Raw genomic sequence first — 27992 nt, 5'->3', positions numbered from 1 at the left:
TAAAACCTCCAAGAGTTAGGTGTGTACACATCCTAAACTGGATTTAGGTCAGCGCTGAAGAAGAGCGGTGGGAAGGAAAAAAAAAAGTGCCTCTAGAATAAGAGTACACTCTGTTTGATTTAATGTATGAATGTGGTAAATTCCTGTTTAGGAGCTGAACTAAAAGTCCTAAAATGAGGGAACACTGTCTTTATTTAGCCTAAACCCTGGAACAATAATATTAGAGCTGTACATTTGTTCTTTAAGTGTTCCCCAGTCAGAAACAACCAAATGTTACCTGAGGTAACAATGTAGCAGATCTCAAACCGAGCATCTGGTTATATTTAGCCTCCCTGTTGCTACCCTTTTTCACTGCATTCCTCTTGTCTAACACTATGAGGTCATGCTCAGAACAGTCACCGTTGCCCGGCCGAAAGCCTTAGGACACATCCAGGGTTGAAGTCAGCTGTAAAGTTTCGGGCTTGAACTGCAGCCGTCTTCCTGGATGTTCCAAGTGGAGAAAAAAGGTAATTAGCTGTGGACTTCTTCCTGTTCTCCTATGATATCAAATAACAGTCCTGATCCCCCTTTTCTTTCAGCTAACGAACAAAACCAACAATTAACAAGGGCCAGAGTCTGAATGTGTGTGACTGTTATTTGTTATACGCTTCTACTTGTCTGGATAAAGGGTGATTTCAATCAAATTGTTCTCTTTGCCAAATCCCAATCAGAAGAACCTAATGAGTATTACAACATTAACTACTAATAGAAAACAACTGTTAAAATATGATATATTTTTCTCTCTGAAGGTAGTGCCTCACTGGGCGGCGACTGTTGGTGACTTTTTGGCAAACAATATGCGCGAGGGAGCCTCCAGATTGCCTTGAAACGTTTCTGTTTCCTCCCGTGAGTCGGAGAGGCGTTCAAGCTGAGCATGTACGAAACAATTTGTGACAAATTTCCTCTCCAAATAGTCAAAGTTGTTGCAGGAAGTCCCGAACTCTTCTCAGTTTAGTTTCTGTCATTTTCAAAGAGGCTAGAGCTCAAACGGCACGCTAGTCACTTGGTGGCAAACACAGAATTCAGCGAGACTACAATGGAAGATTTGCCTGGTTTCTAGCAAAACAGGGACCAAGTAGTCTCCAGCAGCTGCAACCCAGTGAGATGCTACCTTAAATAACTAAACACCATTTGGTTCTGTGGTCCATCCTGCATCCTGTGAGCACAAAAGAAATCATGCAGCATATGATCCAAACGTATAAAGTGTTCCCATGTCTTTAAAACAGAAACCTTGCTGTTTACCGTTTTAATCTACTTGTTGCTGAGCTGCTTCTCACAGACGACAGAATCTGTTTCTCGCCTGTCTGTGCAATCTCAAACATTACAACTGGTTTCGGCGCTCCGTTTATCCCGCACGCAAATGTAAGACGCCGCTACCGCCGAGCTTATATAACGCGGTTGAGAAAATTGAGCGTATCACTGATCTGCCACAGCGGACCACTGCTCCAAGCCAAGAGCTCTCCCCGAAAGGCACGCCACACAATAACATGTGACGCAAATTTTCTGCCTTGTCTTCCAATTTACCATCTCCAAATCAATTCTGCAAGGCTTCTTTCTTTCTTTATTGCACGCTTCCTCTTGAGAGCTGTTTTCTACCACTGCTCATTGCGGCCATTCCAGTCAAGGACCTTAAAAACGCACTGACTATAGAAGTAATTAATGTAGAATTTTGAATCACCCCAGACTTTATAGAGTTTTCTTTGAACCATTCCTTAACATTAAATTATCAGCCATTACTGCTTGTTACGACAATCCATCCACCCAAGTGCTCTTTTTGCTTAAAAGACCACACCCTTTATTGACTGGCCAAGCAAACCATTACATCCTCTCTCTCTTTGTGTCCAGACCTCATTCTCATGGTGGACAGCTGAAGGGAAAAATGCCAACGATCAAAGAAGAGACTGGGTCGTGTCGAGTTACTGAGCTGAAGAGGACCTTCATGCAATGATCGTGTTGTTTAATAGACCCAGCTCTGTATATAAAAAACTGATCTACTGACCTGGTAGAAGGTAAGACTTTTGCTACTTGTTACTGTTGGTAATGGCTATTTGTTAACTAATGAACTTATATTGAATGTGTCATTAAATCAATATAAAAGCAGCTTTGAGACAGAAGTGAAGACATTTAAGTGTTCCTTCTTTAGAATGATTAGATTTTGTTATATCAAGCAAGATTTTTTTTTTTTTGCTTATGTAAACAAACCCATACGGTTGTTTGACCTTTCTAAATGTGACTTTCGCACCATCCAGTGGCATGGTTTGGGTGCCTGAGTTGGTAACTTTAAACGAAACCACCTGACATTGGTGTTCTGTGTTCAATGAGCTGTGAAGTGCTCGACAATAAGCCTGAGGGCACAGAAGTTAACAAAATGTTTAAATGAGTTTAAGGTGCTGATACGGCAGCCAGGCTGACTTTTTAAATACGTTTAACCACTGGCACAATGGTATACTTTAACTAAAGAGTGGCTGGCTCAGGGTTTATTTTCTTGCTATTTAAGGAGTAAAGAGAATTTACTCGTCTTTAAGGCCCATGGGTTTCAGAATGTCACTTTCTTGATGTTTGAGTTTACGTGCGTGAGTGTGTGAATGTATGCAATTATGCCTGTAGATGTTGCTAAATCCTATCCATTTGACAATTTTACCCTATTTTTAACCTATCCATTTGAATACCGCTGCATATTGCACAGGTTTGCACAGGTGCAGCTTTGTAGTAGTTTGGAGAGGGGAAATGTAATGCTGCATTATCACTGGATTCAAAAATAGGGGTCTATGAAAACTAGTAAAACAGGAAGTGATTAAAATAAAATTAGCTGCTTCCCCACAAAGTCTTAAAATTAGGTACATAAACCCTAAAATGAAAAACAACACAACATATTTTAACTGTGCCATTATTTAACAAAATCTTAAAGCAGTATGAGATGTGATATTAGTAACAAACACTTCTTGATGATGATTTGGGCTTGTTTTACAGCCAAAGGACCAAAGAAACTTGCAGTCACTATGTTGACCATAAACCACTCTGTATATATCAAGGTGTTGCATGAGCCAAGTCAATGTCCAACCCAAATCAGCGTCATCAACCTAAGTGAATGCTGTAGAAAGATCCTAAGAGAACACTAGCAAATTTAAACAATATTATTTAAAAACAGAGTATTCCTCCACAATGACGTTAAATACTGATCATGTCAAAGAAAACTCCTTCAAGCTTTTGCTGCTGAATGTAGTCCTACAAACTCCTTCATTGTCTTTAGTTCTTTTACATTTTTTTTTACCAGAGTTTTTGTTAATAAATACTGATTTGGTGCAATATAACCTGAGGTTATGTTTAATTTAATTTTAACCTGGTGAGGAGCAGAATATACTTTTAATCATGTCCTGATACATAAAACCACAGAATTAAAAGGTGGCATGTTTACATTTTACCATGACTGTTAAAATAAGAATGAGAAGCAGGAATAAAGTCAGACTGTAGTCCTTTTTACACAGCAGTTTCCAGCCAAGCCAGTTTCACCTTCACTTATTTTTGTCTTTATAAAAGCATATAGTTGGAATGGGAAGGATAAGTCGATTCACCACTGACACACCTCTGAGCTAGCAACGTAGGTATGTAGGTAGTCACAGCTCCAAATAATAGTGAATGTGTTGAGAAGGGGGTGGCATGTCTTGCACAGAACTAACAAATTATCTTGTCACTGTTGATTTCGGTATGCTGCCTTGTTGTTCGTAAGCACATACTGATGCAGCAATGAGCCGCCTCTGATTTTGCTGTGGTTTTACAAGGATGTCTTTATGCACAATATGGCGTAACTGTGTAAAAAGAGCTCAAGTCCAAAACTACTGTTTGAAAAACAGCAGACACTGAGCCATTTAGGGGTCTTTAAAAATCCAAGAACTCTTAATTCCCTCTTTGTTACAGAGCTTCGCGATGGTCGAGTCAGAAGAAGGAAACCTATATGCTTTTAGACTCATACAGGGCAATAAGGTTACAGCTTAGATGGCCATAGATCAATGAGAGCCAATGGCTGTGGAGAGAAATCACATACAAGGAAATGGGGCGGCCCAGTAATCTTTAATGGCCGATCGATAGAGTTGACTGGTTTTAATGGACGGTCGATGGTGCTGACTGGATGTAATGAGTACCAATCGACTCGTTTCAGGAAACAGTTGATTGTTTCTGCTTAAGACAAATGGGCCACAATTTTGCGTTTAAAACTGATGAGCTCGCTTAAGTAAACTGAAACTGTGCTGACACAACTGCATAAAAAACGAGGTTACAGCTGTTGATTGAAATGAGGGTTTCGTTAAAATCCGTTCAATTCGTTCAAGACATTTTGCTAACAGACAGACATATCTTGCACAATCTGTTAGCACTAAGAGTATGTGTTGTGAATGACTCTCAGCTACTACCACACCGACCTTCAGCTCAGTGTCTTTAAAACTGACCGAGTTACAGCTGCAGTATATTTGTGTTTGCTGACGTTGATTAATGACGGCCATTTTGAACGGGGTTATCTTGAAAAGTGCTTCCTGAAATATTTTGCCAACAAATGAAGACGCAGAAAAAAAGCAATTACACGATCGCCCGCCTTTTATGACAGGCGATGCAGGCAACTTGTTACATTAGGCTCTTCTGATATTCAACAGGTATGACGCTCAGAGGCCTTACTTCCAGCTTCTATTGCTCTTCATCACAATCACAGCTGCAGCATGTATCTGATGAGTTGCTGATGGATTTATTATATTATCCTTAACATATTGTCTAATTTCAATAGTCTAAGAAGAGTGGGCTGTTAGAAAAATGCTGCATTGTCATGTCTGTGTGACAGTTTCTATTTCACTGACTGATCTGTGTGCTTTAGTCACTAATGTTAGATTGGCACGCCCACAGCCACGTGTTTAAGTAAAGCCAGTCCTGGCTGGCAGAGTGTGATCAGAGCTCCTGGGGATGCTGTACAGCAGGTGCTAATCAGAGATACAAGGCCATGTAAATACCCCAAAGCTTTTAAGCTTTTACACAAATTAGAAGCGCAAATCCTAATTTCCTAATCTTGCCAACATATTGCGACATGTAAAGTGGTGGGTTTGGACAAAACAATTTCTTTTTTTTTAAAGTACCAAACTACTGCTTTAAGCCCACCACTAGAAAGATTTACTATGATAAATGTTACGTCTTTATAGTTTCTACTGTGCTGTAGGACATTATTTTGAAATTCATGTCAGGTTTTTGTGTAAAACGTCACTTTGTTGCTTAAGAGCGATTTAGAAACCATACATTTCACAAACCCTGAGCACAGACCACCACTGAAGTCCTTGACATCTTTCATGCAGTTGATTAAAAAGTAATCTGAATATAAGTGCAGATTTGTGAAATGTTTTAGGTGATGCATAGCATTCAAATTATAAATCAAGCCATTCTTCTAAGAACATTTTATTATATTTGGACATGTCTGGAGGAGTTCTTTAAAACCACTTCTACTCTCTTATTAACATGACTTTGGTTCTGCATAGATTTCTTCCCCCTTTTAATTTCTTCTGTTTTCTAATTCTCCTGCGGCACGCATCATCTGGGTAAACATCTCCAACACATCTTTCATGTTTCATCCTTCATACTGACCAGTACAACCTAGAGATGGAGTACACAAGTTACCTACGCTCTGGCGTGAGATTGAACGTGGGAGTTAAATATATTTGTGTGGAAAGTAAATATCTGTCAAAATTTTAGTGCATATAAATGAGGGGAATTTAGGGTTTCAGTAAGTGTCTTACCACAGAGTCTTGTTTAACAAAAACAACTCCTGTAGGACAACTTACATCACTGCAAAACAATGTGGACTATAATTCATAATATTGCTCACCAACAAGTGGTTGTTGTTTTGCTTTCCACCATTTTGGGGGCCATTTGATTTATAGACTTGCAGCTGTAATGTGGGAAAGACCACCCATGAGGCTTAAAACATCCAAAACAAATGACTCAACAAAACCGTTACAAAGAAAGAGTGAAACAAATATTATTCAGGATGCCAATTCTAAAATATAAACTCGCTACACAGTAATACATGACCTCATACTTTAGAGGTATTTAGACTTCCCTCACTGTTTTACTCTAGCTAAAGCAACATCAGAATTAGAAAACTGACATCATTATGTGTAAACAGCAAGGTCTAACAACATTTAAACTCTTATTAAAAACCTACTTAAATCAATGAGAGATCTTTATGTAGTCAGTTAAATAAAGCATGAAGTCACTAAAATGTGTTCATCACACTTACAGCAAAAATCATGATTATTTTATTGACCTTATGCTGCTCCTTCCACTTTGCTCCTTCAGAAAAGCATTGATGGTCCCATCATTGAAAAATGAACAAAACAGTGTAAAAAAAAAAATGAACCAAATTTTGGAGCTCAGACTGCAACAATCATCCAGTATTAAGATCTTACATGTATAAGTCATCAGTTACTGGGAGGATCACTTATAAAAATGGATGGAGATCACCTACAAAGATGTTATAATTACACTGCAGAAAAACAAAGAATTCTTTGTTTACTGGCAGTAATCCGTGTTGTTCTGTAAGCGGGCACTTCTCCACACGCCAGATCAGAGCCTTCTGACAGTGAACACGAGTTTTTAAGTTCAGAAACGTCCAGAAACACCCCGTTAGTTTCTCAGTGTGTGCCATCTAATCACACTCATAATTCCAACAGCACTTACACAACAGCTCTACTGGAGGCAAAATTAACTCGCACTATAAAACATCTCTAGTTTCTCTAGCTGGCTTCCAAATTGTCCAATTACTCTGCAGTAACACTCTTCCCAGCCATCTCACAGTACTGTTCTTTTACCCAAAATAGGCATTAGCTATCCAGAGCTATAATACACTGACTCTGGAAACTTGAAGCCAAAGATGAATCCTGGCAAAAAAAAAAGATCTGATCCCTGATATAGTTTGAATATGAAGTAAATATAAAAGTGTACATGTACACGTACAAGTACAAAAAGAAGTTCCTAAAACAATAAAGTCTGCATGTGCCACATTATACCTGAGTAGACTGTACTTTCCAGGTGCTCAGTGTGCAGTCAGTCACGAGACCCGTGTGCCATAAGTTTTGCAGAAGGACACGACAGACCCTCATAAACGGCTTCAGACAGCAGACTGTGAGAGCCAAACAGTGACAATAAAACTTCCATTTCAAAGCTGGTGCCCAATACAGAACGTATAAAGAGGGCCAAGAGTCAAACCACAAGCAGAAACAGAAAACCAACAAAGACACTTGTTTGAGAACATACTGAGTAAGGGAATTACTATAACTAACATTATGATAATTTATTACTTAGCAATCACACGGACAGAAAACTTGTCTAATTCCTGGTGAGAAATCCCTGGAAGTTATTTTCTTTTTAACAGACTGTTGACAAACCATCACATTAGTGCCACCTATTAGTGGCTGGAGCGTAAAACTGTTGACCCTTAAGTTAAATGCGTTGGCACTGCTGACCTAAAAATAAAATACGAGCCTGTGCACATTAGCAAGGTTCAAACTGCTTTTTAAGGTGAGTACAAACTTGTAAGTCAAAGGTCTCTACAGGCTTTATCGTGCATTTCGGGTGAGCTGAAAAGCCTCAAACATGACAAAACAATGTGTGCACTGTAAAAACCTTACTTAACTGCATGTTATACAGCTTCCCCCATCATGTCTCTGTGCATCTCAACTGGATTTCCATTCTGTAGCTGAATATGTTTTGTTTCCCAACCAGGGAGCTTTCTCGATTCAAAAAACTGGAGAGTGTGGAGTTGGAACTGCATGAGGAGGTCGCAGATTTCCAGCTTTCAAAAAACTTGGAAAGAAGCATTAAGCCTGATACCCAGTCATGTCCCCTCTAATTCACACCTTCATGCATGTGACCAAAACATCTCTCTTGTAAACCATGTAAACAAAGACCCTAATGACACTCCAGTGGAAGGGGAGTGAGAATAATCTGCAGGTGACTCCAGCTGGTACAATGAAGCATCTCATTGAGTTTAAAGCTCGGAGCTCGTCACTCTTCAGCATTTTAAATACGGAATAAAAGTCCAGTTGTGTTGTTTTTTAATTAGTTATTAATATTTTGTATTGGCCATGCCCTGGATGCCTGAGAATCTACACCAGCGTCTTTATGCAACATTCATCTTTTCTCCAATGCTTCACACAAAAGTCCTATGCTAGACTAAGCTAGTTTTAAGAACCAGACATTAAACAGGGCTGTACCCTGTATTAATATTTAGCCCATGATCATATTTCCCCTTACTTCATGTGAGGACCTGAAAGAGTGTTAAAGATAAAAATAGTTCGAGAACATGGTAATGGTTTATTCTGAACACAGTCAGCACCCTTCAAGGTAGAAATGAGCAGGAAGGAGGGATGTGGGCTTGCTGCCCTGCTTGGTGTTCCGATAAATAAACAGAGACAGCCGGCCACATGTTAGGCTGCCAACCTTTCTGCCAGCTAATGGTCCTGAGTGGTGCAGCCCTGGCAACCATTATTAAGGCCAACTCTGGCTCCGAGACAGAACTTAAGTTTTGAGGTAGTTACGCAATTTGTGTGGGAGTGTGCCTGAGCGTCAGTAAGTATGGGCTCATTTGGACACAGTGTTCACAATAAAGAAAGAACAGCCTGGTTTTCGTGTGTGAGAAAGAGATTTGTGAGGTGTTCAGACCCCTTCATCATCAGTCAATTAAGAGCCAAGGGCAAGAAAACAGAAGCATGTGTCATGGCTCGACTGTACGCATTAAAAAGGCCCGATCAGATAAAAAGACGTACAATAATGAAATATATTACCACTCGTGTCTAAGGTACATTGGCTCCAGGCCACCACAGAGATTATGCGCCAAAGCTCAATATTTCAAATCAATTCTCCCCCATGTCTATATTTCAACTTGAACCCTTTGCAGACTGATGAAGTTTTGCTTTAATCCGCACACTCAAAGCTATCTTTTACTCCACATAGTTTTTGACAGATTGGATTTTTTGTTTCTGAATGTTGTGACTCTATCTTGTAAATGTGTTCTGAGTAAGACCCTATGTTGCTCTGTTATTACAAGTATTGTTTCCAACTTTGAGGAGGATTTTTTGCTTTCAGACTTAAAACTAGTAAATTCAGAGTCCTCACTTGTGTGCAAAATTTGCTCTGCATCACCTCAAAACTATTTCTGCAGTCAGATACGCTGTTCACTGAACTAATTTACTGCTTTCCAGTTTAAGATTCTCTCCTTGCATTAAAGGCTTTTCAGTCCTCACTTCTGAATTGCTTTGAAACAAAAGTAGTGGCTGATAGCATGCCAGATACATCGCTGACATCACTGCCTTCTTGTGGGAGCATTTGTTGTACTTTACATCAACTGGTGAACTAGCTTCCGCAGATCGCTTGCCAACAGCCTGGGGGGCGGCGGTTGTGGCTCCGAGGGGGAAGCAGTCATCTGCCAATTGGGTGGTTATCAATTCGATTCCCGCTTCCTCCACCACATGTCAAAGTGATCTTGAGTAAAACACTGAACCCCAGATTGCCCCTGATTTGCAAATTGATGTGTATGTGTATGAATGAACATGTCAAAAACGCTTTGAGCAGTCAATAAGACTGGCAAAGCACTACGTAAATTCAGTGCATTTACAATTAAAAAAAGATTAGGAGGAAAAGGGACTTTCTAACACCATGAAAACACAACTGGTGAGGTGAGCCTTGTGTATATATCTTTTTCCAACGATGCTCAGAAAACCCTATAGTGTCACAGATTTTCCTATTTATGCAAGAATGCTAAGGATCAGCATCAGGGGGCACCAGAAAGTGGGGCCAAAAGCAATGATCACACTATAAATTTGCTGCAAGTCATCCAAGCAAGTCAACCTTCATTTTGACCTCAGTATTTTTCTATACAATTAAAACAATATGATAAATTAACAATATTTCAATGACTAGATTTGTTGTAAAATCTGTTCAAACAATGTTTATAATTATTTCAGAGAGATTACTGAACAAAATGCAGCCATCAACTGGCTGGCCATGCTGACACAGAGCTAAACTGTGGATTAATTTCCAATTATAGCTATTATAATGACATATGTGCTTACTTAACTGAGTTTGGTGAAACGTTGGCAAGTGATCTGCTGAAGTCTGTTAACTAGTAATCATCTGAAGTAGACGCTGCGAAATAAACCATTTGCGCCCACAAAGAGGCAGTGACGTCTGTTGTAGCTGGCGTTCTATTGGCTAAGGCTGGTGTTTCATAGCAATCCAAGAGCAAGCAGGAAAAAATAAAAATCCAAGTAGAAATGTCTCATGAGGGTACGGCAGAAGCCTGAGTGCAAGGACAAGGGGTGAAACTGGGTACAGGACATTTGTACAAGCAGAGGTAAATCAGAGAGCTGGAAACAACATTTAGAGGTGAAGCAGAGCGTGTTTAAACAAACAGGGACTTTTAGAAGCTCAGCGAGTCAGTGGTTTGGGGGAAGAACGGCACAATATCTAAATGCAAAAGAAAGAAAGAAAGAAGAAGAAAGTGCTACATGTTTTCATCATTGTATGTTGTCTGCATTTGACCCAACACACATGTGAGATACACACAAGTGAAGCAGTGGGCAGCTATTTGAGCACCTGGGAAGCAGTTAGGGATTAGGTGCCTTGCTCGAGGACACTGCGACATATGGGCGTGGCTCGGAATCAAACCTGCGACTTTCCAGTCCCAACATGGCTGCCCTACCACTGTTCCACAGCTGCCTGAGTATGATGTCTTGCTTTCAAATCAAAAAGTTAAATTTCTATAAAAGTCCTAAGCATTTGCGTTAGGAGCTTCTGTTGCCTTTTGCTGTAGCAGAAATCAAGAACAAATGTTAACAAATGAGTAGAAACCCAAGATAGTTAAAAAAAATGCAAGAATTTTCCTTCTTTTCCACACAGAAGCCCCCAAAAATAGACCAATCCTTTAAGAAAGGCTGATTTTCAAATGGGTTTGTCTTAATGATGTTTGCTCAATTCTTAACCAGTGCTTAATCAACATCTTGCTTACTGTTGAATATATTTTTCTTGCGCAGTGTTTATCCTTTGCGTAACAGTCCTGCTTTATTTGAAAAGTCTCAAGGTTGCTCTGAGGCCTTGATGACAGCAATTAGACCTGAATGTTTTTGTCTATGTGTACTTAGTAAAGAGAAAGAGCTACTGGTAAAAGCAGAGTCACGCTGCTTCTCCGTTAAACAGTTTTCAAATAAGCACATTTGAAATGTCTAATGAGGTTTTACTTAAAACAGCTTTTGCTCAAAACATAAAAATACGTAATAGAAACACCTTTAGTTACTTTTCCCTATAAAAGAAAGAACAAAACAGAAGGCCACTGTGGGAGCTTGGAAGAAAACGGCAAAGATGAAGAGATGACATCATCTTTCGCTAATATGAACCTGCTTGTTTTCTGGAATGAGAGCCATAACTCAAAGAAAGCTGGGAATCAGACAGTGTTTAGCTGATGAGATTTGCTTTGATTACACACACACACACAGAAGACATATCACACACACACACACACACACAAACACGCACTCTACATCAAGCTTATCTGAAGGACTTCCTGGAAGCCTTAAATCCATTTATTCAGTCAAATTAATAATAGTTGCTGTAAATTTGCCAAGAGTGAAACTATGAGATGACATAAGCCTCACTCAAAGCAATGCCAAACGCAGGTCTATCCACTTCCCTAACACTAACTGTTATGACAAGAAGTCTTCTGACTCTGAATTAGCACATAAAGGCTTATATAACTTGTATAGCTTTTATAATTGTTTATAAAAGCTATAGAACAACCACTTGTAGAGCAGGGTTGGGAGGTATCCATTTTATAATACCGTTAGGCCTTCCTCAAATTCTACCACAATACACGACATTACAGTCTGCCAACAAAGGCTTGTGATTTATCTAATTTAGGGAATCTTATTTTCTTAGATTATTGATGCAAACACACATCATTAATCGATACATTAGCATTTTTAGGTCCATGGTCCATACATTTCAGCTGAAGAGCACAGGTCACAGAAGTAAAGTTGTTTCTTTAAATAAAAGAGATATTAAAAATACCAATATCAACCACTGTTTCTTTCACCCCTCCAGCCCTCTCCTCTAAAATCACAACCCAAAACATGGAAGGCAATGAAGAAAAGTGGAAGGGCGAATACTCAAGAGAAGACGTGTCCTGTGATGACTTGCTGCTTTTTCTTAGTATCCTGGAGGGAGAACTACAGGTAGGATCATTTGCTCAACCTTGCATGCACATTCAGTTTTTAGCTGATGTTACATAAACAGTCAAATTAAATCTAATGTTCTATTCCGATGATTGTCGCACCAGGCCAGAGATGAGGTAATAGCCGTTTTGAAATCAGAGAAGACAGACTCGGTTCTACTGGGAGCCCACTATGGACTCAGCAGAAAGGAGATGGGGCTTCGTGCCCTGCAGAGAGACTCCCTTCTGGCCCAGCAGGACCACTTCCAGGAGGTGAGCAAAACATCATCTGCTGGGGTACCAACAGCCAATAGTGTAAAACTAGACACCATATGGAGTGGATAATCAAATGCAATGAGATGAATGCATTACTGTCTGTCAAAAGAGCATTTATTACTGCTGCATCATTGCACAAATTTGTTATTTTGCACTACAGGTGTTGCAAGTGGTGGATGTGTAGTTTTACAATGATTACAAATATGGGAACTAAGGGACTACTTTTTGCCAGCTTTGTTTTATTTCTCAGGAACAGTGAAAACTTTTGAAATTATTTTTTATAAACTGCATGGTTGCTACAATGCTAAAAACAAATATGGTTGTAAATTATGTTCAAGGGGCATCAAAATTGTGAAAGTTTTAAATCTCAAAAGTTCTAAACAAAATCTACATGAGAGGCAAAAGATAAAACATTAGACTTGTCATACTGAAATAAATAAATACGGTATTCTGCTACCTTACATGCCATCCAAGTTTTAAACTAAGATCATGCTCTGTTTAGAAATAACAGAGATCTCTTAGGGCCTTAAAGTTTGTGTTGTTAATGACAATTAGTTACCACCCCACTAACTTTTATCTTAATATTTGTAAAATTTATTAAGTCATAACCATTTTTGCAACAGTTTGGGTTAATCTTGAGTTGGGTTGACTCCAAAAGCTAATCAGTTTTAGATATACATTCAATGATTGTGCTCTCAGAGTTTTTTTTTAAAGTCAAACCAGTGGTTCATGAGATATTTTGCCAACCTACAGGGTTGACTTAAACAGGTAATTTCACAGTTTTAAGCAAAGATCTTGAACAACTTGTAGTGCTTGGAGTATGTGTTGGTGATGACACTCAGCTACAACCACAGCAAATTGTAGCTCAATATCTGACAAAGTTATTGTCATTTTTGTGTTTGGTAGAGTTGGTTCTACCTCACTCAAAGCAAGAACAATTCACAATTCCCTTCATGACATTAAGTTGTATTGTTTCACTTCATCCTTTAGCTCAGTTACTCAAAGGAGACCCAGAGGTATTCCTACAAGCAGATGATGGAGCAGCTTGAGGAGGTGTGTCACTCCCGTGATGAGACCCTACACAAACTAGTGGAGCGAGAGAAGTGCCACAAAGCCTTCAACCAAAGGAGGAACTGCCCCGCCATGCTGCTGGAGCAGGACAGGGAGAGGTCTGTGCATCAAATGAGATTTCAAATTAATGCCTAAGCAAAGATAATCATTTTTATTTCATAGCTCCCACAAAATTAGTAGCCTGTATTGAAGCTATTCCTGTAAGAAACCATGATTATCCGAGTCCTAGATTTAGAAGATGTGTGGCTTAACAGCTAGAGGAAAAGAGGCTGAGGGGTAAAGTATTTCAGCACAGTGGAACAAATCAAACCTGAGCCCTGTAGGATTTGATTCTTTTAGTTTATATTAGTCTGTAAAGCTCGTTATGGCTGAGTGAGTGAGGCACTATTGGCTGTAGCATCTCCACTAAGACAGTGCATGTGACCTCAAGATGGTACTTCCAGCTACTCCACTCAGACACAGTCCATTACACCCTGGCCTTGGTTGGATTTTGCAGTCAGCCTGGCATTGTTCTCTCTCTCTCTCTCTCTTGTAAACACACAAACATGCACTCACATGCAATTAAATGTACAGTCCAAATTGCCACTCTCCTGCTCGAGTCCAAATACCACACACTACACACTGAGGCCCTCTTCTGAACTCAGAAAATGGACTGAGGGTTTGCTGGAATGATCATCTTCCTAAATAGAGTGTGTTTAGATGTGGCCTCAGAATATGGCTAATATAAAGCTGGTCACCAGTCCTCCCATGCAATTTCAGGCCAACAACAGAGCTTTTTGGTTGAGGCTCCTGGTTGATTCGGCTCATGTACCACCAGAGCCCAGTCTGTAATCTCAGCGTGTAGAGGCCGGGCCCGCACTGGGCTTGCAGCCTTGGACGGAGACTTGTTGTCTGGAACTGTGTGCCAAACTGAAAAAAGCTTTTCTGATCCACCACAGCCACACATGCAATTAAAGACCAAAAATAGGCATGCCTGTAGAGTGATTAGGTTCACTAGAATTCTATCCATTTAAATACAATGTTGAAGCCTTCAACATGCCCTAATAAAGTTAATGTGGTTCACTTTTGGCATTAAGGTGATCAATAAAGACGTAGACAGCATGTCTATGATGTGAATACTGTATATCTTGTAATCGTGAGGAAAAATAAAATTGACCACTGATAATATGAAATACCAAATGTTGATTGTTTTTGTTAGTTTGTTTTACAGACAACCAATGGCTGTCATTTGGCCAATGGCTGTCTTGTTCTAATTTTTTCTTCACCTGCTTATTATTAATAACTGAACCATCTTTTAATCATTGTTGCGCAAACAGACAGTAAAATATTCTAGTTTAGCTCTGGCAATTTACCATTTTCTTTACTTTTGCGTTTTTGAAGTGATTTTAAGGAGGATTTTGAGTCGGACAACCTTCTCTTTCTGCACCGTTCTACTTCCATCTAAGTTTTAAGTTGTCTAATTATTTAACTGAAAGAATCGTCCCTCCTCCTCTACATCATCTTCAACTACAAAACAAAACAAAATCTGCACCCATTTCTCCAAAAGTAGCTCTGCCAGGTGCCATGTGCGGAGCAGATGACTGTTTTAGGGGTGAATTATACATACATTCCACTCCCGCTCCATAATCACTTTATTCTATAGCCTCCCCGTTGCGTGTCAGAGGATGATTACCTCTGCACATCACAATGCTGCTGCAGCAGTGCGACGGCTCCAACCTCAGCTATCGGAACATGCTTTAAAGCCAGTGTGAGCTTCACAGGAACAACCACAAACACACATGCTCGACACGCAAAAGACATGAGCTCTTGTCTGTTCCTGCAAAGCCTGAATTAAATCAAACTCATCGGAGACTTGATTCAGCACTTACAAAGCACTTTTAAATCCTTCACATTTTCACTTCTCATCAACACATCATCAGTGACTGCTACAGATGTGGGAATTTAAGGGGGGGGGGGCATTTTCTGGATTCCGCTCAGGACAGAGTAAAACTGACTGTGCCCTTACGGAACCACAGCTGTTCTGTTCGTCTTTTACTGTAAAACTCATCCACCATCGGACTGTTCTGCCAGTTGTGTGTTCGAGGACGTACCACTGGAGTCTGGCAGCGCATCAAATCGGAGCAGAACCTTTGCTCTGATCTCAAGCTGTCGAGTTCATTTATTAGCTATACTGAACATATGAGGTCAGCCCCCCCCCAAAAAAACATGCTGGTAATTACAAGAAAGCAAGAACACACAACTGCACAGCTGGTTTTCTTTATTCCTCTCCATTCCATTGTTTCTGTGACCAAAAACTCATACAAGAGTAGCCTGAAACAACTAGAAAACTGTTAAAAAGCAGCAACTAAAGAAAAATGACCACTTTTAGCCTTAACCCTGGATTAAAAGAGGGCACTATGAAAACAAGAGTGAAAGTACTCCACTAACGAAAGAGTTGTTTCATTATAATTTAGAGGTTTATTTAACCTAATGATGGGAAGTTGAAGAAAAGTGATCCAGATGCCTGTCCCTTTCCTAAATCAGGCAAGAGCTGATGAAGTCTGCTTTAGGAGTTGGTCAGTGGATAAAAAAATGAAAAGAATGAGGAGGATGTATCTCTTACATTCCACAAAAGATATCAAACATCTCCCCATTTGACTGAGAATTTCAGAATCGAAGTACAAACAAATTGTTCTACTGACTTTATGTTCTTGGGGCTGAAGAACATTAAAGTATTTTACCACAGGATCAATTTCCAAAATTTAAATAGGATTTCTGATCTGGTTTATTTTAAACTAGGGATAGGCAGGTATTTTTGAAAACGCAAAGTCTATTTAAAATAGGCAAACTGAAACAACTAATGCAACCGTTTTTTTTTTCCTTTTCTGTTTATTAATACCGGCACCTAATAAGGACATCCCACGTTGTTTTATAATGATGCTTTTCCAGTCAGAGCACTCCCCCCTTCCAGAATTGAAAAAAAAAAGTGGAACATCTCAGCATCTTTCTGCCAAGGTAGTTTATTTTGAAAGAATTCTAAATTGGAAACTATGGTCACGAGTGAGCTCAGCTTTACTCTCAGAATACGTGCATCCCCCTCCATGCTGATCCAGCATCGCTGACTAAAAATCATATAATTACTGGACAAATTCACAGAGCATTTTTGCTTAACATGCCTACTTAATACTTGGGTTTTCAAATAGAACTTCCAAGTAATAAAGTGTTAAAGCTGAGACCAGTCATTAAGGTGTTCTCTCGGTTCAGTTCGGGGCAAATTTTCCACATGACTTTATTTCCCAACAAGAGCCATACCAACATAAAGTGACCATTAAAAATTAAAACCCAACTACTACCTCTGATACCCAGTCGTCCTGACTCAGTTAAAGAATTAAAATGAATGCCAGCTACATTCAGAGTACAAACTTTACATCGTCAACTTATAAATAAGTGCTATGCTACATATCAAGAGAACAGTATAACAAACCAGACGGTAGTAAAAAGGGAAAAACTGTAACAAAATAGGTTTTGCGAATGCTGGTGCTGCCCTTAAATTGTCAGGCTGCTCAAAGCTTACAGAAACTTTTAAGTGCTGCATAAACTCTGTGAATTTGCTAAAATGCATAAACCGTGACTTCGATTTCTTATTGCGGTCTCTGGCATGAGCATGAATAATCTTAATGACCGATTCATTCTTTCAGCAAAAGACAGACCACAGCCTTCAGCAGTGTTACAGACCCTTTTTTTAAAAAACATACTCGGCCCTGATGTGTCAGATTTACTTGCATCTCATGAATGCAATATGAAAAAAATATGTATAGATATTCATATCTTGTTTGAGGAGTCTTGAAAACATAAATGTTAAATGAAGAATGTTTACATGCACATTTATGAGTGTTTTGTAAATTGATAATTGCAGCACGAATCGGAGGGGGCTCTGGGTATTTGCCTGACAAAAGAAATACCACTAAAGTTTATTTTGCTGTGAAAGCTGGAACAAGGAGCCAGAGTGCAAATAAATGCTCCAAGAGGGGAACATGACCAGACCTCTATTGATGTCCTTCTCCAACTGTGCTTCCAGTACTTTCCTCTAACACGCAAGAATATTAGGTCACAATTATAATTTTTGGGATTCTTGTTGTGACATAAAAAGACTGGCTGTGGGAGTAATGGGAGAATAATCATTCCTCAATGCTCCACAGAGCACACAGACTTGATTAGGACAAAAAAATTTTGCCCAACATTTGACCAACAGAGACAAAACTGACAACAGCTGGAGAAAAGTTAAAAGTTTGGGTTACAAATGAAAACTGAGAACTTAAAAGACGAAAAGCAAACAGAAAAAAAAAGGCCGGATGTAGAAATAAACGAAAACAATAAGCTTGAGAAAGGTTGGAGGGAAGAGAAAGAGAGCAAAAAACAAACATATGGATGTAATTGAGGGCCGATGAACTGCTGATGTCATCTTCCAGTCAGGTTATCGGGCCCGAGGCAAAGCAGCTACAACTTGGAAAACATGTCTTTCTTTTCTAAACACATGGGAGCACCACGCAAACACACAACACAACAAACTTTACATGCTTCAAAAAGAGCAACAGTTCCTGAGACATGCCAAGTAAGGTTTGGCACTTCTGTAGTAAGGGTAACATGGTTGCCTAATCTAATCTGCAAACAGACGGTGTTATCCTCTCAACTTTTTGAAGATTTTCTTTGCGTGCAAACACACAAGCCTGTTCTGTCCTTCCCATTAGCCTCTTTGGCATGATTGCACAATGACCTCATCTGCAATGGGCTGAAGTCCAGAGAAAACACACACACCCACACACACACACACACATACACACACACACGGCACAAGAGCCTGTAGAGTCCCATATAAGGACTTGCTGATGATGTAATGGGCGCCGCTGACTGCGAGCGAGAGTCGGTTTGCAGAGCACTTCTCATAATGTTTGGTTTTCCGGATGGAATGTCCACATCACTGGGATCTCGGGGAAAAGGGGGAAACATGAAATAACAACGGCAATAAATTCTGAGGATTTTCAAAAGAAGGACAAAGGCTAACCGCACTGCACAGGTAGGAAGCTAAGTTTCTGTTCACAACGAAAAGATGAAAACGTTTGTTCAGACTTAAAAATCTACTTTACTTTGCAAGGTAATCTGGAACAGATTACCAAGTAAACATTCACTAACTCTACAAGGATCAGACTGACAGAAAATGGTCAGAGCTCTTCTAATTGAAATCTAAACTTTGCGTTTAAAACTAGTAAATTCTGTCCCTCTACTACAGGTCATTAGATTATAGTTATATTGCTACACTTAACATCACAAACCATGCTTTCTAAAAAGTTACATTTGCGCCTTTTGCAATTCTTTGACTTTACAGGGAATTTATATTCACAAACAAAATTAAATCCACACAAAACTTTTGCTGCGTTTAAAGTCTGCATTTTACTTAAGGAATAAAATTAAGCTAATTTAACCAGCTCCTAAAACATTATAACTGCACTTACCACAAAGTTTCGTAGCAGAAGTAAAGTTATTCTAAAGAGGCATGTACATTAATTTAATTTAGTTTAATTGAAAAAACAAATTCATAGTCTCACATTTGTTTTAATTAAACACAACTTTCAGCACAGGAAAATAGGTAAAGATACATATTACCACTTTGTAAGGTTTAAATATGCAACTTTCGAAGTGAGTAGTAGCATGCAGAATTAAGCCAGGAATGTCTTATGACACTAAACTGTTCAGTACACATTTAATATATTTGTACATTTCTAGCAAGGACCTAGGGAAATGTTGTCACTAGTCAACACTTGCTAAAAGTAGCCGGTCTATAATTACTTTAAGAACAGGGGGGAATTCCTGCTGCTCCGAGCTGGATGTTTGGTGCCATTCGAGGTGCACAGAGGGAGGGTGACTGGGTGTTGAAGGTACTCAAGGATAGAAGAACTTCTTAATTAACTAACAATTCCTACCAGGGGACCATCTGCCATGCTAGAGAAAGCATCCTACAGGCTGTAAACTGCCTAGAGAGAAATCTCCCAACAGCAAAGACACATACAGATCTTTCTACATGTTGTAGATGTCACTGATAAAAACCAGATAAAGAAAGAGGATCCCAAGCTGCAGCAGAGTTTTAGAAGACAATACACTATTACTAAAGTTGATTTAAAAAAAAAAATATTCACGCTGGAACTTGGAACAACTTGTCAGCTCATCTGTTTTTAAGATGTTTAAACACAGAACCCCTTCAAGAACAACAGTCAGAATGAAGCCTGAACAGATTAATCTAACATAAGTCTGATTTTTTTTCCCTCCACAGACTGAAGCTCTTGTTAATAAAGGAGAGAAAATACCAGGAACTAAAGAGCGAAAAAAATGAAGGAGAAATATCAGCTCTGAAAGAAGAGCTGACCAAGCTGAAGACTTTCGCACTGCTTTTTATAAAGGACCAACAACGTCTAAGCGAGCTGGTGGAAGATCAGAAGCATAGCGTCAAACATCTAACTACCATCGCCGCTCATATTGAGCAAGGGGTCTGTGCTGCTAAGGCCGGTGCGAAAGTAGAGGAGGCGCTTAAATTCCTACATGTTGGGGTGGAGCCGCCTAATCAAGTTTCCAACCTCCGTCAAAACCAGAACAGCATGACGGCCCCGAGCCCGCTGACAGAAGTGGAGGTGCTGAGGAGAAGGGTGGTGGAAATGGAGGGGAAGGACGAAGAGCTGATACGGATGGCGGATCAATGCCGAGACCTGGACCGAAGGCTGGCAAAGGAGGCAAGTCACAGCCGCAGTCTGAAGTTTGAGGTGGACAAGCTCAACGGCAGAATCTGTGAACTAGACCGGCTAGAGGAGGCTTTGGGCAAAAGCCGACAGGATTGTAGTACTCTGAAGAGCAACCTGGAGCGAGAGAGAGAGTCCAGCAAGGTCATGTCAGGTGAGCTTGACACTTTAAGACTCCGGGTGAGAGAGCTGGAGACTGTTGAGGTCCAACTGGAGAAGAGTGAAATGGCCGTTCGACAGGATCTGGGCAAGCTCAGGTCGGTGACTGTAGCCTTGGTGGAGGACAGAAAGAATATGGCCGAGAGGCTCCAACAGGCAGAGGAAAAGATTAATAGGAGGGAGAGCAAACGAAATGAGCAAAGTAATTTGGCAACAATGACAGAGCGGCTGAGAGAGGAGAAGCAGCTGGCACTGTGGTCTAAGGCAGATTTAGAAGAGAAGATTAAGGTCATAATGAAGGAAAAAGGCGAGCTTCAAGACAGGCTAAAAGCAGAGGAGGAAAGGAATAGAGAGCTGCAGAGTAAAATAACTATAATGAAGAAAAAGTTAAACATATTTGATAACAGGAAAGAGAAAGAGGAGAAGTACACAAACAGCTCCATTCCAGACAACACCACTTATCACTGCCAAACAGAGGACAACAAAGTTAAAGAGCTGACCAAGGAGCTAGATGAACTGCAAAAGAGACTCCAGGACAAAGAGGTGTTGGAAGCAGAGCTAATGAAAGTGGAGGAGGATTTTGAGTCTCTGGAAAAGAAGCTGAAAGATGAACGGAGGAGGTCCCAAGTGCTGACGGAGGAGCTAGAGGTGGCAAAGAAGGAGCTTTCCAGGTACAAGCAGGGAGAGAAGCAGGAGGTCAACCAGGAGCACCGTCTCCTCTGCCATCTTCAGAAGGAGCAAGTTAAATCTAGACTTCTAACTAAAGAAGTGGACACCCTGAAGGAGAAACTCCAGAAGCTGATGGGGACAGAGGAGTCAATCACCAAGGTGCAGATGGATCAGACAACACTACAGAGAAAACTGACCCAGCAGGAAGTCAAGAACAAAGAACTGGCCATGGTGATGGAGAAACTGACAAGTGAGCTAGACATGTACAGGCAAATCCAGAACAACAGAAGCTTTTCGCACCATCTTCAGACCACCAAAGAAGTACAAACTGAACCTGCAGAGAGCATGCCTCCCAACTACAACAACTGCAGTGAGAAAATAAATCCAAAAAACACTAACAAGGACCCGAACCCCAATACAGAGGTCACAAATGAAGGAAGCTCTCTTGTCAACAGCTTAAACACTGAAATTACTGACATATGCCAACAAAACAACCACTCTGAAACAGACATGCACCAGAATGTTAATGGAGAAGTGATGATGTTAACACACACACCTGGGCAGCCCCTGCAGATTAAGGTAACACCACATCATATGCTCAACACAGCGATGCTCGAGATTACCAGCCCTTCCAGAGACGCAGCAACGTCTTACACCAGCACAGCTGCCATACCAACAAGCGGAGCCTCACCTAAGCAGAGAATAACCATCATCCAGAACTCAGGCTCACCTGCGGTCACTCCCAAAACCCCCTCTTCAGCTCCTGAATGCGCCGTCTCCCCACTGAACGAAACGCCAGTCTCTCAGGTGTTAAGTCCAAAAACGTCACGCTCCGCCACGCCTGAAAGCAACTCACCGATTCAGATCGTCACAGTCAAAACCTGCTCTCCCGAGCCAGCAGAGGCTACAAATCAGGCTCTCTTCTGCAAGACTCCTGATCGGCCCAGCAGCTGGCAGCATCAGAGGTCCAACAGCAATGACACAAGTCCGAGCATCATCACAGCAGAAGACAGTAAGATCCATATTCACCTGGGAAGTCCGTATACCAACCCTCTGAACGGTATGACCCACAGCATCCCTCAGACTGTTGGGCCGTACTACCTCCGGCATGAACAAAGGACTCACGTAATCGCCAACGGCTGTCATGTAAAAGGTGTTGGAAAGATTACGAGTAGTATCACCATATCTCCTGCCAATGCTTCAGCATCACACTCAAACATCACTGTTAGTGGCCTTTACGATTAGGGCCAAAAATTAGAAATCTACAGCTAAGGCAACACACTTCCTCTAAGGTAATCCAGAATCTAATAACCAATAATTAATGCTTTACTCTATCCCTTTATAAAACCTACATATTGCTACTTAAACTGTAATAACATCACAAGTGTAACATGTCTGTAAGATATTGCAACTAAACATATTTGTTGCAATTTGGTGTTTAATTACAGCGGTTTTTATGTGTTTCTTTTTCTGTTCATTAAAACCTTTTAAAGATGTTGGGGATGTGTCTGTCGATCGCAAAACCCAAACAGATTAGATTAAAAAAGAAAAAAAAATATGAAAAGAAAATTAAAGTGTAACTTTTATTAAACTTATAAAAGTGGGTTTGCTGATAAGAGTTAAAAAAAAAGCTAAAAAACTTGTTTGATAAACATTAAATTGTAATTACTTTAGTCTGACTTGTTAGAAACTAATTTTTTAAAGCTTTTTTTTCTATTCCATTTCATCTGATTTCCTTTAATTATTATGACTTAAAAAAACTCAACATATTCAGTTTGCCATCTACCAATTCAAATATAATGAAAGTCACTTTTTTAAGTACTTTTTGCTGCAGTAACACATATGTGATGTAATTCTGATTTATTTGAAATGTTAACATTTATTTCACCATTTTATTGTCTGTAAAATGCATATAAAATATAACAATGCAATGAATTTTTCAGTGTCACTTTTACAAAAATACAGTCACTAGATTTGTGGGGGGTTTTTTCTTTTTTGTTTTAATTTACCTTCCAGGATGACATTGTTGAGAATGCAAAGAAACTATCCACAGCAATCTACAGTATAGAGTTTCTGTGTTTAGGTCAGCCGATTCTTTTTTAATACTGAGAGATTAGAAGTGACGCAAGAACCTAAATGCTGCCTCTTATGGCTTTAAGGGAATATAATGAGCTCAAACCTTTTAAGTCATGTGAACATTACTGAATGAAGTGGCAAAATTAAAATATCCTGAGTCACCACATGGATGCTGAATATCTTTAATTAGTTAGATCCAGTCACCAAGGAATGATGAGTTGCATCTTTTAAATTAGAAACCAACAGACATCAGTAAGGGACACTTAAATATATTCTACGACAGTGGTGACATAGTGGGCACGTTAAGGCAAGTGTAGGGAACCATTAACTACCCTGATGTCAGCGGTTAGCAGGGTAAGGATGAGGCAACTGTTGACAGTTTAGGGAAGCAAAATGCATCTTGACAAAAGCTCTCAAGAGACTCTTTATTAGTGGACACAAAACACGTCACCGTAAGTCTTTCTGGCTCTTGCAGATCTTTGCTTCATCCATACGACTTCAAAGTCGATCTCACGTCCTTATGGACTTCGGCTACCCTTTTCAGCCTTGTCAATTTCCTGTCAGACTCGTAGCCGCTCCTTTCAAATAGCTCCGTGATACAAATGCGAGTAACAAAAGGGCGACAGAGTAATGGGGTTGACCCAGAACAAAAAAAAAAACAAAAGAAAGAAATAAAATAACAGCTGCTAAAATGTGTCAGGATGTGAACTGCATATGGATTTGAGTCCTTGACACATGCCTTTGCTCCATCAAGATGGATCAAAACATAAACAACGAAGACATATCCCATCATGAGTCGTCGCACTGTGGGCTTATGGCCTGGCATACCAGACCTACAGAAAAAAGTCAAAGCCCTCATTGAAATGCAACACAAATAAAAAAATTCACAATGATTAAAGACATCCAGAGAATTGAATTCTGGTTATTACCCTTTTCTTTATTCAAATGCATCTTGAATTAAGTTAACACAAAAAAATGACACCCCACCCCATCTATTGTAATTTTTACAATAGATGTTATAATCTTTTTTAGAAGTATAGATAGACTGAATTATTTGTTGATGATGAACACATTATTATTATTATTTTTAAAAAACAGCATTTGGTCATGCCTGTTCATCCTTAATCAATAAGGAGTATGCAACAGCAACTACAAGCAGCTTATTTTAGCTCACTATTTAGTCGTTTTGTTTTGTTTTTTCTCAGCAAGAATGACCTTCTATGAACTATTTTTTAGGGTACAAGTTATTAAACACACATTTAGTTTAGTTGTGCAATTATTACATTCTGTTAAAAAATAGAAGAAAAAAAAGAAAAAAAAAATCAGTGTTGTACCTAGTCCATCAGCTGCTTTATTTTCTAAAGCTCGACCATAAAAAAACTAATACTGTTGACTTCAAATTGGAAGCACACTGAAACAACACTTTGAATCAACTCTTAAATGATCAAGATTTTTTTTTCCCCCACGCAGAATGAAAACCTCATGGCCTGCAGGCATAATACTAATATTTATTAGCATAAAAATACAAGTTAATCAAAATCCTGCTTGGTAAAAGTCACTGCTCATCTGTAAACGTTTCTATATAGACTTAGATAGAATATATACAATGATCTCACATTCTATCCATTTGTGTTAACTCAAAATTTAAATTGGCTTGTAAAACATGCAGTAAAGAAGACAGGATGTGGTTGATGTTCTTGATGATTAATGTAGTGCCACTGTGTTCACGTGTACTTTAAAAACTGTGTATTGTCTGTACACTTGTGAACGACTGTGTGGTTAAGTGTTTGAGTTGAACTAATATAAATGGAGTATTTTGATGCTTACTGAAGGGTGCACTGTTGCTTTAAACGCTGTCCATCACAATCAGGTCAGTAAACTTTCAATGACTGCCCTCTGTTGGTATGCAGCAAACATGAGGCCATGCAAGAAGAACTTCCTCTGTCATGTATGTAGTTCAACATGGACATAGCCGAATTATTGCACAAAGAGTACTGTGTGAAGCACACCCAACTCTGAAGCTCAAGGGAAAGTATACGACATGGCAGGCGACGTTTGAGAAACTTAAAGCGCTTTTAGACTTGAATTTGGTGCCTTTAGCATAGATGTACACAGAGACACGTGTTTACATATCCTCTGGTCATGAAGCGTCGTGTCACTTTGTGAGAATAACACGGAAGAGTGGTTATATTCCCTGCAATTTACCATAAATTCACGGTGAGCCTCACAAAACGTACCTGCAGCCTGTGTTTAACACTTGTTGATAAATGACGTAATATATGCGGGGCTAAAGCGCTGTTTGCCTGCTAGCTTATGTTAGCATCTGGGGAGCAGGTTTCTCGCGACAGCGTTCGTTAACTTGGATACTCCGATATCACATTAGAAATATAACACAAACACAGCACAGGAACACTTGAATTACCTTCGTGTGCCCACCACTCGTCACCCAAATCGTCTCCCATCTTCCCGATTTTAGCAACGTGACCAATCCAAACAGACCGCTAGGAGAGCATGCCGGGGGATGCGTTCAATGTCGCTCTGTTCAAACTCCCGATGTGGGTTTTAAAATGACAGAGTCATACAATAAAGCTGTGGTATCTCAATTTAAACATTAGTAATATATAGATATGTAAGTTTCTTGTGTTAATGACTTTTAAGAAAATCACCTTTTATGTTTCAGAAGCAATCTACATCTTAACTACGTTGGGGTCAGTAAACGTTACACGGATTTGGCTTTAAATGCAGTTTACCTGTATGGCAAGCCATTGTAACATATAATCAAACCACATTTCGCAATTATTAAAATTTATATCAACATTCCTTCTCATCAAATTGTCAGTCATACCAATAAAACCAAACATACCTAAGGTAGCATCCCTATTAATAAAAATGTATTTTTTTAATGTCATCCCAACTTAGCCTGAAGTAGGAAAAACTATGTTTAAGATAACTAAAACTTCTTTAAATATTTTTGTGGCCATTTTAAAATCTAATGAAAGACCGAACTGAACAAGACTGGACATATGTGACAAAAATATATATTTTTTATAATCAAATAGATCATTGCAGATGTCCAAAAGGGCTTTCTTATTATCCCCAATAAACTTTATTATAGTTTAATCTTTACAATCCACTTTAATTTACCACAAGTTAATTTTAAAGCTCCAGATATTCACGAGTACATTCTTTCTATTTAAAAGGAACCTTGTGGATATCTGAAATACAATTTTAAATATTTAGAGTGTTACTCGTTATGATTTCATTTAACTTTTTTATGTTGAAAAGGCAACCCATAATATTCTTTATACTGTAGACATCCAAAATACATTTTTAAAGGTAGATAGTTGTAATTAAATTGTTAATCACTGATGCAATGATGTTGGAATTTTTTTTTTAACTGATTCTAATATAAATACCGGGTTATCCTTAATGGCACAGTTAAAGTGCTTTTTTCTTCTTTGTTATTATATTCAAAACTGCAGAGATATCTGGATTAGTTTTTTTTTTTCATTTTGCACATCTAAAATAAAACTTAGTACCAGCAATAGGATTGTAAATATCTCAAACTTCAGTTTCTCTTGGTACACAATCAATTTTAGATTTGCATAATGTTTATTTTGGATTAAAAGAAAGTGCCTTTGGATTTCTGGAGCCGATACCTCATACACAACAATACCATTTGAGACATCTGAAATGTTTTTTTTTTTGACCAGGAGAAAAAACACTTATTATTGAAATTTGCTTCGATGGGCTCTTTCACTATTAAATGATCAATTGTTTTGCTATAAAAAGACCACCGTTTGTCTCTTGGGTAAAGTGCCTCAGCCATAAATTCACACTTTAGCTAATGTAAGTCCAATAAAATAGTAAAGATAAAGGAAAAACAAACAAAACCAATACAGATTTCAACAAGATGCAAAAGCCTTTGGGACACCATAAACATCCAAATCTCTAGATATGTACGACATCTAAAAACCTTTTCCCCCTATGCGGTCTTTCTTTCTATTAAACTTATTTTTATGTCACAAATCACACCCTCACTGTTACAAGCATTAGTAGATTTTGTTGTAGCTGAGTTTTTAGACTATGTACATTACAAAACAAATGTTTTCTTCCTCTGCCATTATGGTTTCAGCTGGGGGATCCTATTTCCAACACACAGATATAAAGAGGTGGAGGAGGAGGATGTGTTTGGAAGACTGCTCTTCGTCCTGCAGCTGTAGTGAAGAGGAGGGGCAGATCCTTCGAACCTAATTGCATGCTTTCTTGTTTTTCTGTCGGAATAACACATTTCTGGTTGGGAGAGAGTATGAGATGTTTGATTAAAGCTTTATCGAGGAGGGGGGAAAAAAAGAACAGACTGATTATTGTGGAAATATAAAGGGCTCAGAATGCTTACGCTGCCAGTGTAAGCCTCCAAATAGGAGAGGAAAAACAAAGAGAGAGGGAAAGGAAGGATGGATTTAACACAATGGGCTGGGATCTGCAAACTTTCATGGAAGGAAAATCCCCCCAAAATTAAAAAAGCAAAACTAGACTTCTCTTCTACAGAATTTTGGATTTACTCCTGGACGACTGAGAATCTTCACCAGAATATTTCATGGAAGGACAAACGGCAGCTTTGTTTGTAATTAAAAATCATTCCTGTAAAACTCTGGGCTTTTCTTCATTTGGCTTTGGGCCGTTTCATTCTATACTCGTGTTTT

At 39.3% G+C, this 27992-nt stretch overlaps 3 protein-coding genes across 4 annotated transcripts in view; 2 read left to right on the top strand and 1 right to left on the bottom strand.

The window, feature by feature from the left end:
* cmss1 (cms1 ribosomal small subunit homolog) overlaps window positions 1-25842 on the bottom strand; it is a 28084-nt gene extending 2242 nt beyond the window's left edge. For both annotated transcript variants that reach the window (XM_017410240.3, XM_037976263.1), the window contains exon 1: window positions 25709-25842. In XM_017410240.3, the coding sequence (XP_017265729.1) occupies window positions 25709-25748 (40 nt within the window). In that variant the 5' untranslated portion in view covers window positions 25749-25842. The remainder of the gene's footprint in view (window positions 1-25708) is intronic.
* Window positions 373-14778, top strand: LOC108232447 (filamin A-interacting protein 1-like). Its single transcript, XM_017410235.3, has 5 exons — window positions 373-506; window positions 1885-2048; window positions 12163-12293; window positions 12398-12544; window positions 13538-14778. The coding sequence occupies exons 3-5, from the start codon at window positions 12192-12194 to the stop codon at window positions 13751-13753; spliced, it is 465 nt and encodes a 154-aa protein (XP_017265724.2). The 5' UTR covers window positions 373-506; window positions 1885-2048; window positions 12163-12191; the 3' UTR covers window positions 13754-14778.
* On the top strand, window positions 18492-23970 carry LOC119616597 (filamin A-interacting protein 1-like). Its single transcript, XM_037976262.1, has 2 exons — window positions 18492-18671; window positions 19923-23970. Exon 2 carries the CDS (start codon window positions 20245-20247, stop codon window positions 22453-22455), a length of 2211 nt encoding a protein of 736 aa, XP_037832190.1. The 5' UTR covers window positions 18492-18671; window positions 19923-20244; the 3' UTR covers window positions 22456-23970.
* Window positions 25843-27992: the final 2150 nt, after the last annotated feature.

The sequence above is a fragment of the Kryptolebias marmoratus genome, linkage group LG6 (genome assembly GCF_001649575.2).
Source record: "Kryptolebias marmoratus isolate JLee-2015 linkage group LG6, ASM164957v2, whole genome shotgun sequence".
Lineage (NCBI taxonomy): Eukaryota > Metazoa > Chordata > Actinopteri > Cyprinodontiformes > Rivulidae > Kryptolebias > Kryptolebias marmoratus.
Note: the sequence above shows the minus strand (reverse complement) of the source record. Positions and strands in the feature narration are given on the sequence as shown.